Raw genomic sequence first — 16534 nt, forward strand, 5'->3', positions numbered from 1 at the left:
CTTACCTCTCATCTAATTACTAACCCATGTCACAAGGTTACCCCCAATTCCGTGTGCGCTCATTTTTGCTAATAATCTCTTGTGCAGAACCTTATCAAATGCCTTCTGGAAATCCATATAGACAACATCCACAGACATTCCCCTATCCACAATGCTAATGACCTCAAAAAAATTCAACCAGATTAATCAGACATGACCTCCCCATCTCACATCCTTGCTGTCTCTCTTTGATCAGCTGATACTTTTTCAAGTGCTCAGTCACTCCGTCTCCGCCAGTAGATTCCAGTAACTTCCCCTACAATTGATATTAAACTGACAGGTCTGTAGTTACCTGCTTTCTCCCTCCTTAAATAATTAAGTAACATTTGCAATTTTCCAATTCAAAGGCACAATTCCTGAATCTAGAGAGCTTTGGAAAATTATGACTAGTGCATCTGCAATTTACTCACATTCCTTTTAATACCCTGGGGTGAAACCATCAGGTCTTTGAGATTTGTCTATTTTAAAATAAAATCCCATTATTTTCTCCATTGCCATTTTTTTTATAATTGTACTAAATCCACTAAGTTTGGATTAAAATTACCCGGCACTTCTATTGGGCATCAAAATTAGCACATTATAAAGTGTGACAGTTTGATGGAAGGTTCGTTTTGCTCAACAGTATTTTTAAATGAATGTAAAGGAAAGTTTAAGTGAACTATGTTTGGATTCATTGCTGATCAGCATTAGTGTTCTAAGAAAGGTTCTCCTAGTCCCTGGGAATTTGCCATCAAATTAGGTTTGCAGAGGAGGTCACTGTAGTTAGTCTTGGGGCTAATTTGTTTAAAGAAAATGGTTGGAGTGGGCTCTGTGATGGAAGAAATGTTTTGTCCCCTAGCAGTTTCGCTCCACCTGTTGCCCTAAAACATTGGTATCAAAGTGCTGAAGATTCCATGTGTGGAACCAGAGCATCTCCTTTGAAAATTCTCTTGGGCAAGAGCGCAAGTGTTGTCTCACATAGCTTCTAAAGTTCTGAGCGACATTTTGATTGGATAGGGGTCTGTTAACACAGGGACCTTTGTCCTTGGGGCCGTGATTGCCACAACCGTCACTTATAGTTTCTGGAGTTGGTCAACACTTCCGCTCCAATTAACAAGGGACTGACGTACTGTTACAGGAGGTTGGTGTGGTTTTTATTTCTGTATCACTAGGGAGTCTTTTGACTTTCAGCCGGAAGATGTACTTCTGGGGCACTTTAAAGGTTGGAACAGATGCGCTGGTTAAAATTTATCCATCAGCATGTTGCTAATTTACTTTGTTGCCGAGATGGTCCTTCATCTGTTTGGGATAAAATATTGTTGGATTGTAACTACTTCCAAGAGTGCACTTCATTCTTAAAGTGAGTCACATTCTATTCCTTGGATATTTCTTGACAGTCTCTAGTCTTCTGGAAAGATTGGTTGATTTTACTGAAAGCTGGAGATATATTGTTGGTTAGTGAATGATCAGATAAGACACCTTTATAGCATTGCTGGTTTTTTAATAAACCAAGGCAAATTGCAAGTGAACCATACATTTGGACTCGTTGACTTTAGACATTAGTGTTCTAAGGAAGAAAGTATCCAGTAATCTTTTAATTGTTTTACTCTGTTAATCTGTCAATTTAAATAGCATTATGCGTTTAACTTTTACTTTTTCTCTTTGTCTTCAGTTATCCAGAGAACGGAATAGTGGGAATGTGTGCAGAAAATGTTCGGCCACGGGTAAGGACCGTTTTGAAGTGGGATCAGCTTCGAATAGGACAAGTTGTGATGGTAAATTACAATTTAGAGATACCAGAGGAACGTGGTTTCTGGTTTGATGCAGAAGTTACCGCTCTGAAGGAGACGTCAAGGACAAATAAAGAAATCTTTGTTAAAATTCTCTTGGGGTAAGCATTCGTTGGCATGCAGTGCAGAATGTTTACATTTGCAGTGAATATGGATATGAAGCACTTGTGCTTTCGTACAATCTGCTAAATTGTAACCGAGGATATCGTGTCTGTGAGTATAATGCTTTTATATCAAAAGAGTAAGACCACAAACAGATCACTGTTTTAACTCTGTGATGCACTGTTAGCTTATATGTCATTTTTTAAAAAGAAAAGTTGCACGTTTTTTTTAAATTTCCTAACCCGGTGAGATTGTTTCTGCACCAACAGTAACTGGTTATGACATGCCTAAATGTTGGGATTATTAAAAGATCCACCATCTAATGTACAGATTATCATCTCAGCTCGCAGCTGAAATAGTGTTGGACTTGATGATCTGACTTCAGTATATGCAGGCATCTAACTCTGTTCACTGCAAATTCAACTGATTTACCTGCCTATTGGCAGATCCTAAAAGTCAGATAAACACGATATGTATGAAGTGGAATCTCATTTGCACTGAAAAATGGGAAATATGTGTCTGCTGTTTTAGGAAGTCCAATTATGGTATGAATAACTAGGGAGGTTGACAGGGCTTTAAGCTAATAAGAGTGGGGGAGGGTTCAGATAAGGGTAATTTTATCAGTCTTAAAAAAGAAAAGTCAAGGCTGTAGAGCAGAGTAGCGATTTGGGTAAAAAAAAGTGTGTGTGTTAGGAAGGCACAAGTTTAACAAAGGTAATAGGGCATTAGTGACTACGGTCACATCAGGGGAAAAAAGGTTAAAATTAAAGGCGCTGTATCTGAAAGCACGAAGCATTCATAACAAGATAGATGAATTAATGGCACAAATAGAGACAAGTGGGTTTGATCTAGTAGCCGTTATTGAGATGTGGTTGCAGGATGAGCAAGTGTGGAAACTAAATATTCCAGGGTACTTGATTTTTGAAAAGATAGGCAAAATGGAAAAGGAGAGGGGTGGGGTAGCCCTGATAATAAAGCATGAGATAAAGACAGTGGTGAGAAAGGATCTTAGCTCAGAAAATCAGGCTGTAGATTTAGTATGGGTGGAGCTAAGAAATAACTAGGTGCAGAAAACACTGGCCCCCTAACAGTAGTTATAGAGTTGGACAGAGTATAAATCAGGAAATTAGAGGAGCATGTAACAAGGGTAATGCAATAAGCACGGGGGATTTTAATCTTCATATAGACTGGGCAAACCAAATTGGCAAAAGTAGTTTGGAGGACGAGTTCATGGAATGCATCCGGGAGAGTTTTCTAGATTAATAAGTCAAGGAACAGGCTATTTTAGATCTAGTATTGTGTAAAGAGACAGGATTAATTAGCAATCTTATAACAAAGGATCCTCGAGTGAAGAGTGATCATAATATGATCGAACTTCATATTGTGTTGGAGAGTGATGTAGTTAAGTCCGAAAATAGGGTCTTAAATTTAAACAAGGCCAATTATGTAGGTATGAAGGGCGAGTTGGCTAAGGTAGATTGGGAAATTAAATTAAAAGATATGACAGTAGATAAGCAATGGCGAATATTTAAAGAAATAATTCATAATTCTCAACGAATATACATACCCTTGAGAAATAAAAACTCCACGGGAAAGATGATCCAACTGTGGCTAACCAGAAAAGTTAAGGATAGGATTATATTAAAAGAGGAGACTTACAATGTTGCCAAAAAGAGTAGTAAGCCTGAGGATTGGGAAAGTTCTAGAAATAAGCAAAGGATAACCAAGAAATTGAGAGAGGGAGAAAATTGAATATGAGACTAAACTAGCAAGAAATATAAAAACAGATTGTAAGAGCTTCTACAAGAATGTAAAAAGGAAGAGAGTAGCAAAAGTAAATGAGGGTCCCTTAGAGGTAGAGATGGGAGAAATTATAATGGGGAATCAGGAAATGGCAGATACCTTAAACAAATATTTTGTATCTGTCTTCACAGTAGAAGACACAAAAAACATACCAGAAATAGTGGGGAACCAAGGATCTAATGAGAGGGAGGAACATTAAGTAATCAAGATTAGTAAAGAAAAAGTATTAGAAAAATTAATGGGACTAAAAGCCAACAAATCCACCGGACCTGATTAACTAACTACATCCTAGGGTTTTAAAAGATATGGCTGCAGAGATAGTGGATGCATTGGTTTTGATCTTCTAGAATTCCCTAGATTCTAGAACGGTCCCTGTGGATTGGAAGGTAGCAAATATAAGCCTGCTATTCAAGAAAGGAGGGAGAGAGAAAACAGGGAACTATAGGCCAGTTAGCATGACATCAGTAGTAGGGAAAATGTTAGAATCTATTATTAAGGATGTAGTGACAGGGCACTTCGAACATCATAATACGGTTAGGCAGAGTCAACACTTTTTTATGGAAGGGAAATCGTGTTTGACAAATCTATTCGAGTTTTTTGAGGGTGTAACTAGCAGGGTAGATAAGAGGGAACCAGTGGATGTAGTATATTTGGAATTTCAAAAGGCATTCGACAAGAGGTTGGTTACATAAGATTAGGACTCATGGGATTGGGGGAAATATATTAGCATGGATAGAGGATTGTTTTCTGTCCATTAACCAGAGAGTAGGAATAAACGTGCCATTTTCAGGTTGGCAGGTTATAACCAGTGGGGTGCCTTAGGGATTTGTGCTTGGGCCTCAGCTATTTACAATCTATATTAATGACTTCGATGAAGGGACTGAGTGCAATGTATCCAAATTTGCTGACGATACAAAGCTAGGTGGGAAAGTAAGCTGTGAGGAGGACATGAAGAGTCTGCAAAGGGATATAGACAGGTTAAGTGAGTGGGCAAGAAGGTGGTAGATGGAGTATAATGTAAATTTATTCACAATGGTAGGAAAAATAGAAAAACTGATTTTTTTTTTAAATGGTGAGAAACCAGTAAATGTTGATGTTCAGAGGGATTTGGGTGTCCTTGTACACAAAACATAGGAATAGGAAGGCAAACGGTATGTTGGCCTTTTATTGCAAGGGAGTTGGAGTACAAGAGTAAGGAAGTCATAGAAAGGTTACAGCACAGAAGGAGGCCATTCGGCCAATTGAGTTCGTGCCGGCTCTGTTGAAGATCAATCCAGCTAGTCCCACTCTCCCGCCCTATCCCCGTAGCCCTGCAAATTTTTTCCTTTCAAGTACTTATCCAGCTCCCTTTTGAAGGCCATGATTGAATCTGCCTCCACCACCTCCTCGGGCAGTGCATTCCAGATCCTAACCACTCGCTGTGTAAAAAAAGTTTTTCCTCATGTCACCTTTGGTTCTTTTGCCAATCAGCTAAAATCTATGTCCTCTGATCCTTGAACCTTCCGCCAATGGGAACAGTTTCTCTCTATCTACTCTGTCTAGACCCTTCATGATTTTGGATACCTCTATCAAATCTTCTTGCAACTGTTTCTGTTCCAAGGAGAACAACCTCAGCTTCTCCAGTCTGTCCATGTAACTAAAGTCCCTCATCCCTGGAATCATTCTAGTAAATCTCTTATGCATCCTTTCTAAGACCTTCACATCTTTCCTAAAGTGCAGTGCCCAGAACTGGACACAATACTCCAGTTGTGGCCGAACCAGCGTTCTATAAAGGTTCACCATGACTTCCGTACCTTTGTACTCTACGCCTCTATTTATAAAGCCCAGGATCCCATATGCTTTTTTAACCACTTTCTCAACCTGCCCTGCCACCTTCAATGATTTGTGCACATATACCCCCAGATCTCTCTGTTCTTGTACCCCTTTTAGAATTGTGCCATCTCGTTTATATTGCCTCTCCTCGTTCTTCCTACTGAAATGTATCACTTCACATTTTTCTGCGTTAAATTTCATCTGCCACGTGTCCGCCCATGCCACCAGCCTGTCTATATCCTCTTAAGAACATAAGAAATAGGAGCAGGAGTAGGCCAATCGGCCCCTCGAGCCTGCTCCGCCATTCAGTAAGATCATGGCTGATCTGATCCTAACCTCAAATCTAAAGAACACAAGAAGTAGGAGCAGGACCCGGCCACTCAGCCCCTGGGCCCGCTCCGCCACCCACAGGGCCTTGGCCGATCCGAACTCAGCTTCATGTCCAATTTCCTGCTCGCTCCCCGTAAACCCCTAATTCCCTTTCTTTCTAGGAAACTCGCTATTTCTGTTTTAAATTTATTTGATGATGTAGCTTCCACAGCTTCCTGGGGCAGCAAATTCCACAGACCTACTATCCTCTGAGTGAAGAAGTTTCTCCTCATCTCAGTTTTGAAAGAGCAGCCCCTTATTCTAAGATTATGCCCCCTAGTTCTAGTTTCACCCATTCTCTTGAAATCTATCACTATCCTCCTCACTGTTTACTACCCTTCCAAGTTTTGTGTCATATGCACATTTTGAAATTGTGCCCTGTACACCCAAATTCAAGTCATCAGTATATATCAGGAAAAGCAGTGGTCCCAGCATCAACCCCTGGGGAACACCACTGTACACCTCCCTCCAATCCGAAAAACCACCGTTCACTACTACTCTCTGTTTCCTCTCCCTTAGCCAATTCTGAATCCATATTGCTACTGCCCCCTTTATTCCATGGGCCGCAATCTTGATAATAAGCCTACCGTGCGGCACTTTATCAAACATCTATTGAAAGTCCATATACACCACATCAACTGCATTGCCCTCATCTACCCTCTCTGTTACATCATCAAAAAACTCTGTCCGGTTAGTTAAACACGATTTGTCTTTAACAAATCTGTGCTGGCTTTCTCTAATCAATACACACTAGTCTAAGTGACTGTTAATTCTGTCCTGGATTATCAATTCTAAAAGTTTCCCCACCACTGAGGTTAAACTGATTGGCCTATTGTTGCTGGGTTTATCCTTACACCCTTTTTTGAACATGGGTGTGACATTTGCAATTCTCCAGTCCTCTGGCACCAGCCCCGTATCTACGTATATTTGGAAGATTATGGCCAGTACCTCGCAATTTCCACCCTTATTTCCCTCAGCAACCTCGGATGCATCCCATCCGGACTGGGTGATTTATCTACTTTAAGTACAGCTAGCTTTTCAAGTATCTCTTCTTTATCAATTTTTAGCCCATCCGGTATCTCGGCTGTATCTTCCTTTACTGAGACAGTGGCAGCATCTTCTTCCTTGGTAAAGACAGATGCAAAGTACTCATACAAAGTAGAGCCTTGCTGCAATTGTACGGGGCTTTGATGAGACCACACCTGGAGTACTGTGTACAGTTTTGGTCGTCTTACCTAAGGAAGTTTATACTTGCCTTTAGAGATGGTGCAATGAAGGTTCACTAGATTGATTCCTGGGTTGAGAGGATTGTCCTATGAGGAGAAGTTGAGTAGAATGGGCCTAGACTCTCTGGAGTTTAAAAGAATGTGAGATGATTGCGTTGAAACATATAAGATTCTGAAAGGGTATGACAGGGTAGATGCTGAGAGGATGTTTCCCCTGGCTTGGAGAATCAAAGGGATATGGGGATCGGGCGGGAAAGTGGAGTTAAGGTCGAAGATCAGACATGATCTTATTGAATGGCGGAGGAGGCTCGAGGGGCCGTATGATCTACTCCTGCTCGTATTTCTTATGTTCTTTTGGTACTGAATGCATAAACAAAGTTGTTAGACATTTCAAAGGACCCCAAACTTTTGGTTGAAATGGAGAAATGTCCTGTAACATTCTAAATGTCTGGAAATAATCTGTGGTGTCTTCGCTCATTTGTCATTTACATCCAGAGCCATAATCTGAAACAAATGCTGTGATTTTGTCCACAGGCTCAGTACCTGCTATTTTTTTTTAGCGAGTATGTGGTGACATTTAAGAGAGGGCTTCAAAAAAAAATATTGGGACAGCTTTACCCTCAAAGTTTGAACAGTTGTACAGATCAGTACATAACTTTTTAGCTAGCTTAGTTCAGACGTTTTCGAACCTTTTCCATGAAAGGGGGTGGGGCGGAGAGGAGGAGGAGAGATGGGGAAGAACCCTTGTAAATACTGACATAATCCCAGGGGCGCCTCTCCTAATTTCCACAAGACTGTGTCAGCTATTTAAGTGAAAACAGTTGTAACATTGTAGACTAATAACATGCAATTAACTCAGTAAATATAAAAGATACATGTGAATCTGATGACAAAGGGACAGAAAGCTGACCTCACAGATCCCCTGGTGATTCTCTTTTGGAGCTCAGTTTGAAAACCTGTGGTTTAATTACTCCTGTTAAGCCATGCCATGTAGCATGGCATAAATGGCTTCAGTCCATAAAGCCTCAAGTTTCTGGCACAGTCAAATCTCCTGCAGGCTTTCATCGTATTTATACACTTTCATAGTGTTTTCAGGCTTTTTTTTGTTTAGTTACATCACCCATGTACTCCACCACCTCGAAGTCTTGATATGAAACTTAGACTATTGGCCATGAGCCTGACCGTGAGCCCTAAGTTCAAATCTTTAGGCACAGGAAACATCATCCAGTTTTACGGCTCATGACGGAACTCGTGTGAGGGACGTTATTTTATCCATCTAAACTTGGAGGTTAGGGTTTTGCAAAGATGGGACATAGGAACAGGAGTAGGCCATTCAGCCCCGCGGTCCTGTTCCGCCATTCAGTGAGATCATGGCTGACCTGTATCCTAACTCCATTTACCTGCTGTGGCTCCTTATCCTTTAATACCTTTGGTCTAGCAATAATCTATTGATCTCCGATTTAAAATTATTAATTGCGCTAGCATCTGCTGCTTTTTGTGGGAGACAGTTCCACACTTCTGCCACCCTTTGCGTGAAGACACGTTTCCTAACTTCTCTCTTGAATGGCCTGGCTCTGATTTTAAGATTATGCCCCCTTGTTCTAGACTCCCGCAGCAGCGGAAGAAGTTTCTCTCTACCGACCCTATCAATTCCTTTCAAAATCCTAAAAGCCTCAATCAAATCATCCCTTAATCTTCTACATTGCAGGGAATACAAGCCTAGTTTATGTAATAGCTCCTCATAATTTAACCCTTAGGTCAGTATAACCCTTTCTAAGGTGCAATGCCCAGAACTGTACACAGTATTCCAGATGTGGTCTAACCGGGGCTTTGTATAGCTGTAGCACAGCTTCTCCCCTTTATATTCTCACCCTCTTGATATAAAGGCTAACATTCCACTAGCCTTTTTGATTATTTTTTGTACCTGACATTTTAGTGATATGCAGACATGGACCCCTAAATCGCTTTGGACCTCCGCTGTTCCTAGCTTTTCACCATTTAAAGAATACTCGAATCTATCCTTTTTTTTGGTCCAAGATGGGTGACCTCACACCTACCTACCTTGAAATCCATCTGCCACAGTTTTGCCCAAACTGGTTTGGATAAATAAATTAAGTCTATTTCAAGTTGCAAAATCAATTATTTCAATATTCTTAAGCATTGTGAAAGCTGGCAAGTCTTTTTCACACCAGACTGAAACACATTATCGTGTTTGTAATACTGTATTCATTTTGCTATTGGACATTGCACCTGCATCTGTTCATATATTGATGGGAAGATATTTACTTGTGTGGCCAAGCAAATTATTTAGAATCACATCATCAAACGTGGGGGACTTAATGAAAGATGCAAATTAAGTCAGAGTTCAAATTTAAATGCAGCTCAAGACCATTTAAAAATTATTGTTCTGAGCTCACCAAATACAATAGAGTTGTAAAATAATTGGGAGCTTTGGATTGTATTATCCCCTTTCACATATTTAGATTAACTTCTAAAATTCTCATTTTAAAAGTGCATCAGGTTGTTATCTAAATGATTATCTTAGTATGCATGTTTTGGGATGAAATTGTGTTTGGCAGGTGGGGGTGAACTCGGGGAAGTTTCTGCTCAAGCTTGGCTTGGGTCGAAGGTGTCCTGGTTTCTATCACTGACATTTCTGCTTGCGGTGTTTCCTTTCCCACTTGCTTTAAATTTTTACAACTTGATCCACAATCCTGGTAAAATGATCAACAATAGTGGATATAATACAAAGCCAGCAACCCTCTTCCCCCACCTTGACAGATGACTAGAGAGAAGTATCGGGGGGGGGGGGGGGGGGGGGGGGGTGGGGAAAAGAAGTCTGGGAAATTGGGAGACAGAATGAAAGCAACAGTAACTTGCATTAATATAGCTCTTTCAAAACCGCTATCATCACCCTTCTCCTCAGTACCTCTGTCCTCGCAAACTAATGCCCCATTTCCAATCTCCCTGTCCTCTCCAAGGTCTTTGAACATGTTATTTCCCAGGTTATACCTATCTCTCCTGCAGTCAGGCCTTTGCCCCTCCCACAGCAACGAAATGGCTCTACCCAAAGTCTACACTGTCAGAAATCAAGTTTTAGAAGAATCTTAGTTTTCTCCAGTTAAAATTTGGGACGGCTGAAGCCATCATCTTGAACCCCAGGCACAAATTCTGTACCATTGCCACCGCCTCTATTCCCCTCCCGGCCACAAACTCAGCCTGGACCAGACTGTTCGACCCTGAGCTGAGTTTACGACTCCATATCCTCTCCGTCACAAAGGCTGCCTACTTCCACCTCTGACGTTGCTGCCTCTGCCCCAACCTCAGCCCATCTGCTGCTGAAACTCTTAATCATACTTTTGTCACCTCCAGACTCGATTGCTCCCAATGCTGTTCCCTGGCCAGCCTCTCCTCCTGATCTCTCCTCCTTGGGTTCAACATCCATTTCCTGACTTGGGACATTTTTCCACAGTGAAGCCACTATTTAAATACTTATTGATGTTGACCGTTAGATTTTATAGATAGCAAATGTTAAATAAAAAGGTTTTTTTTAAAAAAAAAAGTGGACCAGCTTTCAATAGAGGCCTTCCTGTATGCTAGAGAAAACCTAAATCCTGCATAAGTGGAGGGACTTGACTTTGATTCTCAGGTGCTAATTTCCTCCACTCAGCTATGTCGTTAAGAAGGCCAAATGTTACAGCATAAAGAGGGAGAAGAAATTTGAATGTCAACCACCCCTTGATATTCTTATGCATTTCCTAACTTCTGTTTCCAGTACAACGTTGGTAGTGGCCAGGACGTGTTTTGTTGTTGTGGCGAGGAGAATAGAGCAATGAGGTTTAGAAAAGAAAGAAAAAGGAGAAATGAGAAAATCGCTTTTCCAGTCTCCTCGTTGTCTAGTGATTTAAGGTCATGCGACACTGCCTTTCTACTCCGGGGTCAACTGCAAGTGTGACCATATACGATGTATGTAGCTTTAAAGATGTATACATTTCCATATGTAATACATAAAAAATTTTGGAAACCAATTGAATGGGTAGTATGGAAATGATTTGTGAATCACTAGTAGCGCTCCTGTTGCTAATAGTGTGCTGTTGACCGTTCCATTTTCCTGGAGATAATCCGATTACAGGTAATCTCAATTAGTTTACTTTTGCGTCTCCCTGAGGTCAGATCTATCCAGTGTACGTAATGAGGATTTAAAAAAAAACTTGTCCAGTGGCATAGGGCAAATGAAAACTGTTTATGCTAGACTGATTTGAACCATGTTGTTTTGCAGCTGGTTTTCAAAGTTGTGGGTGGGAATTTTAATGCTGGTTGTGCACTGTTTACAGTATAGAAGCTTGACCGTAATTCTGTAGCATAATCTAATTTTCCAGCTTCGGCATAAATGGCTTTTTAGCCTCTTTTAATGGCCAAGCAGCCGTTTTTCTGAACAGTGGCCACTGACTTCAGTTACTTGTATACTTATAAAACTCTGCTGTGTCCTCTTCAGTTTAAAAATCCAACAAAATATTTCACAAGGGAAAAATAAAATATTCTTAAACTGTTATTTAAAAGAAAAATGAACATTATTTGGATGTTTTAAAATGTTTTTGAATACCAAGCTTACTTTATCCCACAATGGCATTAGGAAAAAAAATGTATGTGCTTTTATGAATAATTTCCATTCTGTATTAATGTTCCATATTAGCGGATGTTTGTCTGGAAGAAATTGCAGAGATCAGTAGCACATAAAAGTGGCTGTGTGTATTTAGGGAAAATAGATGAATCAACTGAATCAAAGACATCATATTCAAACCATGCCAAAAAGTATTGGGTAACTTGGATGAAGTGCATTGTGAATTTTCGTTTGCCACGCATTTGTATCAAGTTGCCCTTTAAATCAGTAACAGTTGACTGAAACGGAAAGTCCATGGACATCAGCCTGCATGTGTTTTTTTTTTGTTGACCTCAAAGCTGTTTGGTGTTTTTTCTTTTGTAACCGTAGCAACTGCCGATTTGATTAGCCTACTCAAGTAGAAAGACCATAAATAGTGTTTTTCCAAATCGAATGGAAACTAGAAATGCAGTATGGGAGGAAGGGGGGGAGTAAGCCTTGAAGTCCCAACATGTCTGTGAGGTTGAATTCATAAATGTAACTTGGGTTATAATTTTAACTTTCCAATCCATCCAAAGCCAAAATTTGTTCTTGTGTGTTCTCTCTCATTATTCTGCTGGAATTAAGGATGGGTGGGGAGAAAGAAAAAGAGATGATACGATGAGAGCATTTAATTGACACATCAAACTTAAATTGTTTCAGCCACACTTTATAACTGTCTTCCTCACTTTGAGACAGGCTTTTGTTCAAAAGTGTTGCTGTTTAACATTTCTAGACATAAAATTCTGAATATTTTGTGTTTCTAGTGCAGTTCCCTTTTGTCTTTTTAAACACTGAGGGCTGGCAAAAAGCCTACTGTTAATAGCATAAAACCACAGAAACAGACATATTTTCCACTCCAAAAATAGTGCTACATTTTTGAAAGTGGCTGCTTTAGTACTCTTAGCGTATCTACATGTGCCTAGGTGTGAGTTATTTTTGTATTCCTTGCTTTAATAGCTCAACATCTTTCATGGAGTGACGTACGGCGATTTGCTTTTTTTCTATATATTTTTTTTCTTCTCTTCTGGTTTTGTTAGGTGCCTTCCCCCTTTGGGTAGAAAGGTGATATATGCCCAAGTCCTCCCTGGCTGCAGATAAGTTGCTCTGTTCTCAACCACATTTGCAAGCAGCAATGCCTGTTCTCTTCAGAAACACATAGGGCTAGCTGGGCTCATTTGAAGAGGCTTCTGTATCAACAATTAGAAGATATTTTTAAGTTGCGACTGTTATTTTGCAGTTCCTTCATTCGTACCTCAGCAGTGAGCGACAGAGGGATACTCTTGGCCTCAGAGTAAGCACTTACACACCATAACACAATTTGCAACTTTCTTTCATGAAGTGCAGTTAACTGTTCCTTAATAGGTTTTAAAACTTTATGCTCCTAAGGCAGTACCTAAGCCTGGCTATGGCTCAGTACAGGCATCCGCATGCCCTTGGGCAAGCTGTGCTTGCTTTCTCTATCGCCACCTGCTTAGCAAAAGGTAGCACCCTTAAATTAAATGGGAGGCCACTTTATCGTTTCAAATACTCATCCTTGATTCTCACTTCATTTTAATTTAAAGATGTGAAATATAGAATGCCTGTAATTTTTAGAAAGGTAGAATATACTGAGAGATGAATTTAAGAGAAGATGGCCAACGTAAACATTTAATTAGCTTTATATACCAAATTGGCTACATCTTTACGAGGTGATTCAGTCTGTTGATATGCATTCAGACAGAATGAGTTTGAAATAACCAGCAAAAATTGTTTTTGTTGGGCTGAAGAGTTTCTGTGTGAAGTTGAAGTGCATGTGGACATAAAAGCAGTGCAACGGAAGCTCAGATACTTGCCTTTGTTGGTCAAAGATACAGTTTTGAAGGAACTGAAGATCCTGGAAAAACAGTCGCATAATTGAGAGTTGTTGCAACTCCTTTACAGTAGTGACCCAGAAAAATAAATGGTAGCATTATTTGTGTCTACCTTTGTGATCATAATAAGGGTATTGTTGTCATCAGCTGCCTGTTTTTTTAAAAAAAAATTCTTCCTAAGTTAAGGGCTTCTATAATGTAATCAACAGTGGATCTCAAAGGTACTTGCCACCAAGTTCTATTTCATGAGAGCATCTAATTGTGTTCACTGAAGGACTTTTTTGTTACATTCACTGTAATTTTCTGACTTCGATCAGTGCCAACAGTCTTTCATATATAGTGTGTGGTTGATTCACTTGTCTCTGGATGAACATCACTGATTATGAGGGAAACTTAATCAGTGTGTTGCTGCATGTTATTTTTGAGTGAGCTATGCTACCTTTTTACGGTTTCAGTGACAAGTGGGATATAGTCTGATGCTACTCATACTGCTGCAGATGGTGATCCATAATCACCTGCATGTATCACCACTATATGGTCTTTGCTAGGACTCATTACATGATATGGTATGCTTGTATCCAAGTGCCCAACAATTGAAATGCTCCAATTTCTTGTACTTGAGGGGAAAAAAAGCAACTAAATGGTGTTGTGCTGCTCCAGACGATTTTGATAAGAGCAGATAAATGAAAGCAGAGAGCCTTGTTTCAGCTCTCTATTTGAAATTTGCTTCATGCTACCATGTCCACAGATGCTTCACTTTATTGACTTACTGCTACACTTTTGGATTCATAAAGATGAATATGGACACAGAGTTTCTTTTGTTTCTGCACACTGATGCAGGCAGGAAGTATTCCTTAGAACAAGAATCTCTTGCATGCGTCTATGCTGTAGAAAAGTGGCATACATAGTTATTGAGCAGAGCATTTATCTTCTGCACTGATACTCACTTACAACAAAAGGGAACAGTCATGCTGGAATATGTACGGTTGGCTCACTGGCGTTCCACCATTGTTGACTGTATACCCAGATTTTCTTTTTAGCTTCAAAATGTGCACCAGGATGATGTAAAGGTGCTTGGTATGATTTACCAAATGCATTTGGTGTTTTCAGAGGAAGGATTTTGAGTTGCTGGTGCTTCTTGGGCTGCAGTTGCAAAGTTTTGTCCACAAGTGTTTGAAGTGACCAGTGAATCACAGAGTAATGGGCTCAGAAATGCTGTTGGACTATTGTGTCTGTGATGAGCTTGTAGTGACATGTAATATGGTACCTGACCTTTCACAGTGCCAGTGTCTATGCAGAAGAACTATGTAGATCTTCCTCATGACTGTTACCAGGGCATCTTAAGAATAAAATAAGCACTGTCCTAGAATACAAAAGAAAAAAAGAAAGGCTTGCATTTGAATAGCCAATGAAGTACTTTTGAAGTATGGTCACTGTTGTAATGTAGGAATCGTGGCGGGCCAATTTACGCACACAAACAGCCATGTGATAATGACCAGGTGATGTTGGTTGAGGGATAAATATTGGCCAGGGCACCAGGAGAAATCCCCATGGGATCTTTTGCGTCCACCTGAGAGGGCAGGCTAGGCCTCTGTTTAAGTCTTATCCGATGGTGCAGAACTCCTTCAGTACTGGAGTGTCAGTGTAGATTTTATGCTCAAGCCTCTGGAGTGGGACTCACCGAGCCACGGCCGACACCTGAGTTCTCACTCTCACTCTCTCTCCACCCACCATTCATCCAATATATTTTATATTGGCAGGATTTTGTTTATATAAAGGATGTATGCTGTAAATCACTTTTAATAAACTACCTGTTTGTGCTGATTTTTTTTTTAAATGTTAAAAGCTCCTAAGCCTGCAACACACTGATATAACAAAGTATTACCCAATCACACCATTACTCAACCAATAAAATGAATGTACTATTTTATTAAAGGAAAACTCCAGGAAAACAATTCATAAAGTCTCTATTATTCAAGATTTTCTGTGATCCATTGATATCCCAATTGGAGGAACTTTTACTTTACATTCTCTCCAATAGAAGGTTTTCCATCTCAAAAGTAATTTCCTGCTCCTAGTAGGAAATGGTCATTTTGTGTGTTACTATCATATGACTGTGATGGTGCCATTCAGTTAGATCAGACAAAAGGCTGTTACTCATTGGGATATAAACTGGTTCGTTTTGCAGAAAAATCTACCCCTTTTTTTAGTGTGGACCAGATTTATCAAAAACAAGTCACGCATGCGCGGTTGCTCTGAAGTCATAAATGTGACTCTTAACAGAACTACACATCTGTGAATCTTGCACATGTGCAGTCAGTGCACAGTTGTGTTGGTGACTTATCTGGTTAGTAATTTTCCTGATGTCATGGATGGGTGGGAAGAGAGAGAATTGTTAGCCAGACCTAATCGGTGGAACTCACTTTGGTGTTACCAATGGCTGCCATTTACATTAGCCGCTGACAACACACAGTCGTTGAGGTGAGACGGGGAAGCACTCTGTTTTGATTCCTGGTCTGTGCAGAGTGAGCTATCTCAGCTGGGGTGCACGACAATTGGCCTCAGTTTCTCTGGGCTGGGGAAAGGGAAATTGGCTAGGATTCCTGCTCTTCATTGCTGTCTATGATCCTTACTGGAAGCGTGCATGTGTAGATGTTGGGTGAGGATAGGATTAGGCTTGACTGTAATGCTTCTGTAAGTAAAATGCCTATCCTCCTTGGTTGCATTAGTGAGCCAAGCCAGTTCATCAATCAACAACAGCGCTTTGCTGAGGATCTGCCCAGTTTAGATATTGGATTGGCATATCTGTCACAGGCGGTTGGCTTAGCTCCGAACTTCAGTTGGCAAGTGAGTCATCTTGGAGCTGCATCAAATCCAAACAGACTCTTATCTATCTACTCACTTTGCACCTTCACCATGCCC

The 16534-nt window shown here is 40.3% G+C and overlaps 1 protein-coding gene across 1 annotated transcript in view; it reads left to right on the forward strand.

The window, feature by feature from the left end:
- LOC137321283 (E3 ubiquitin-protein ligase UHRF1-like) overlaps nt 1–16534 on the forward strand; it is a 140571-nt gene that overhangs the window by 77020 nt on the left and 47017 nt on the right. The window contains exon 4 of the mRNA XM_067983637.1: nt 1691–1909. Within this exon, the coding sequence (XP_067839738.1) occupies nt 1691–1909 (219 nt within the window). The remainder of the gene's footprint in view (nt 1–1690; nt 1910–16534) is intronic.

The sequence above is a fragment of the Heptranchias perlo genome, chromosome 4 (genome assembly GCF_035084215.1).
Source record: "Heptranchias perlo isolate sHepPer1 chromosome 4, sHepPer1.hap1, whole genome shotgun sequence".
Taxonomy (NCBI): Eukaryota; Metazoa; Chordata; class Chondrichthyes; order Hexanchiformes; family Hexanchidae; genus Heptranchias; species Heptranchias perlo.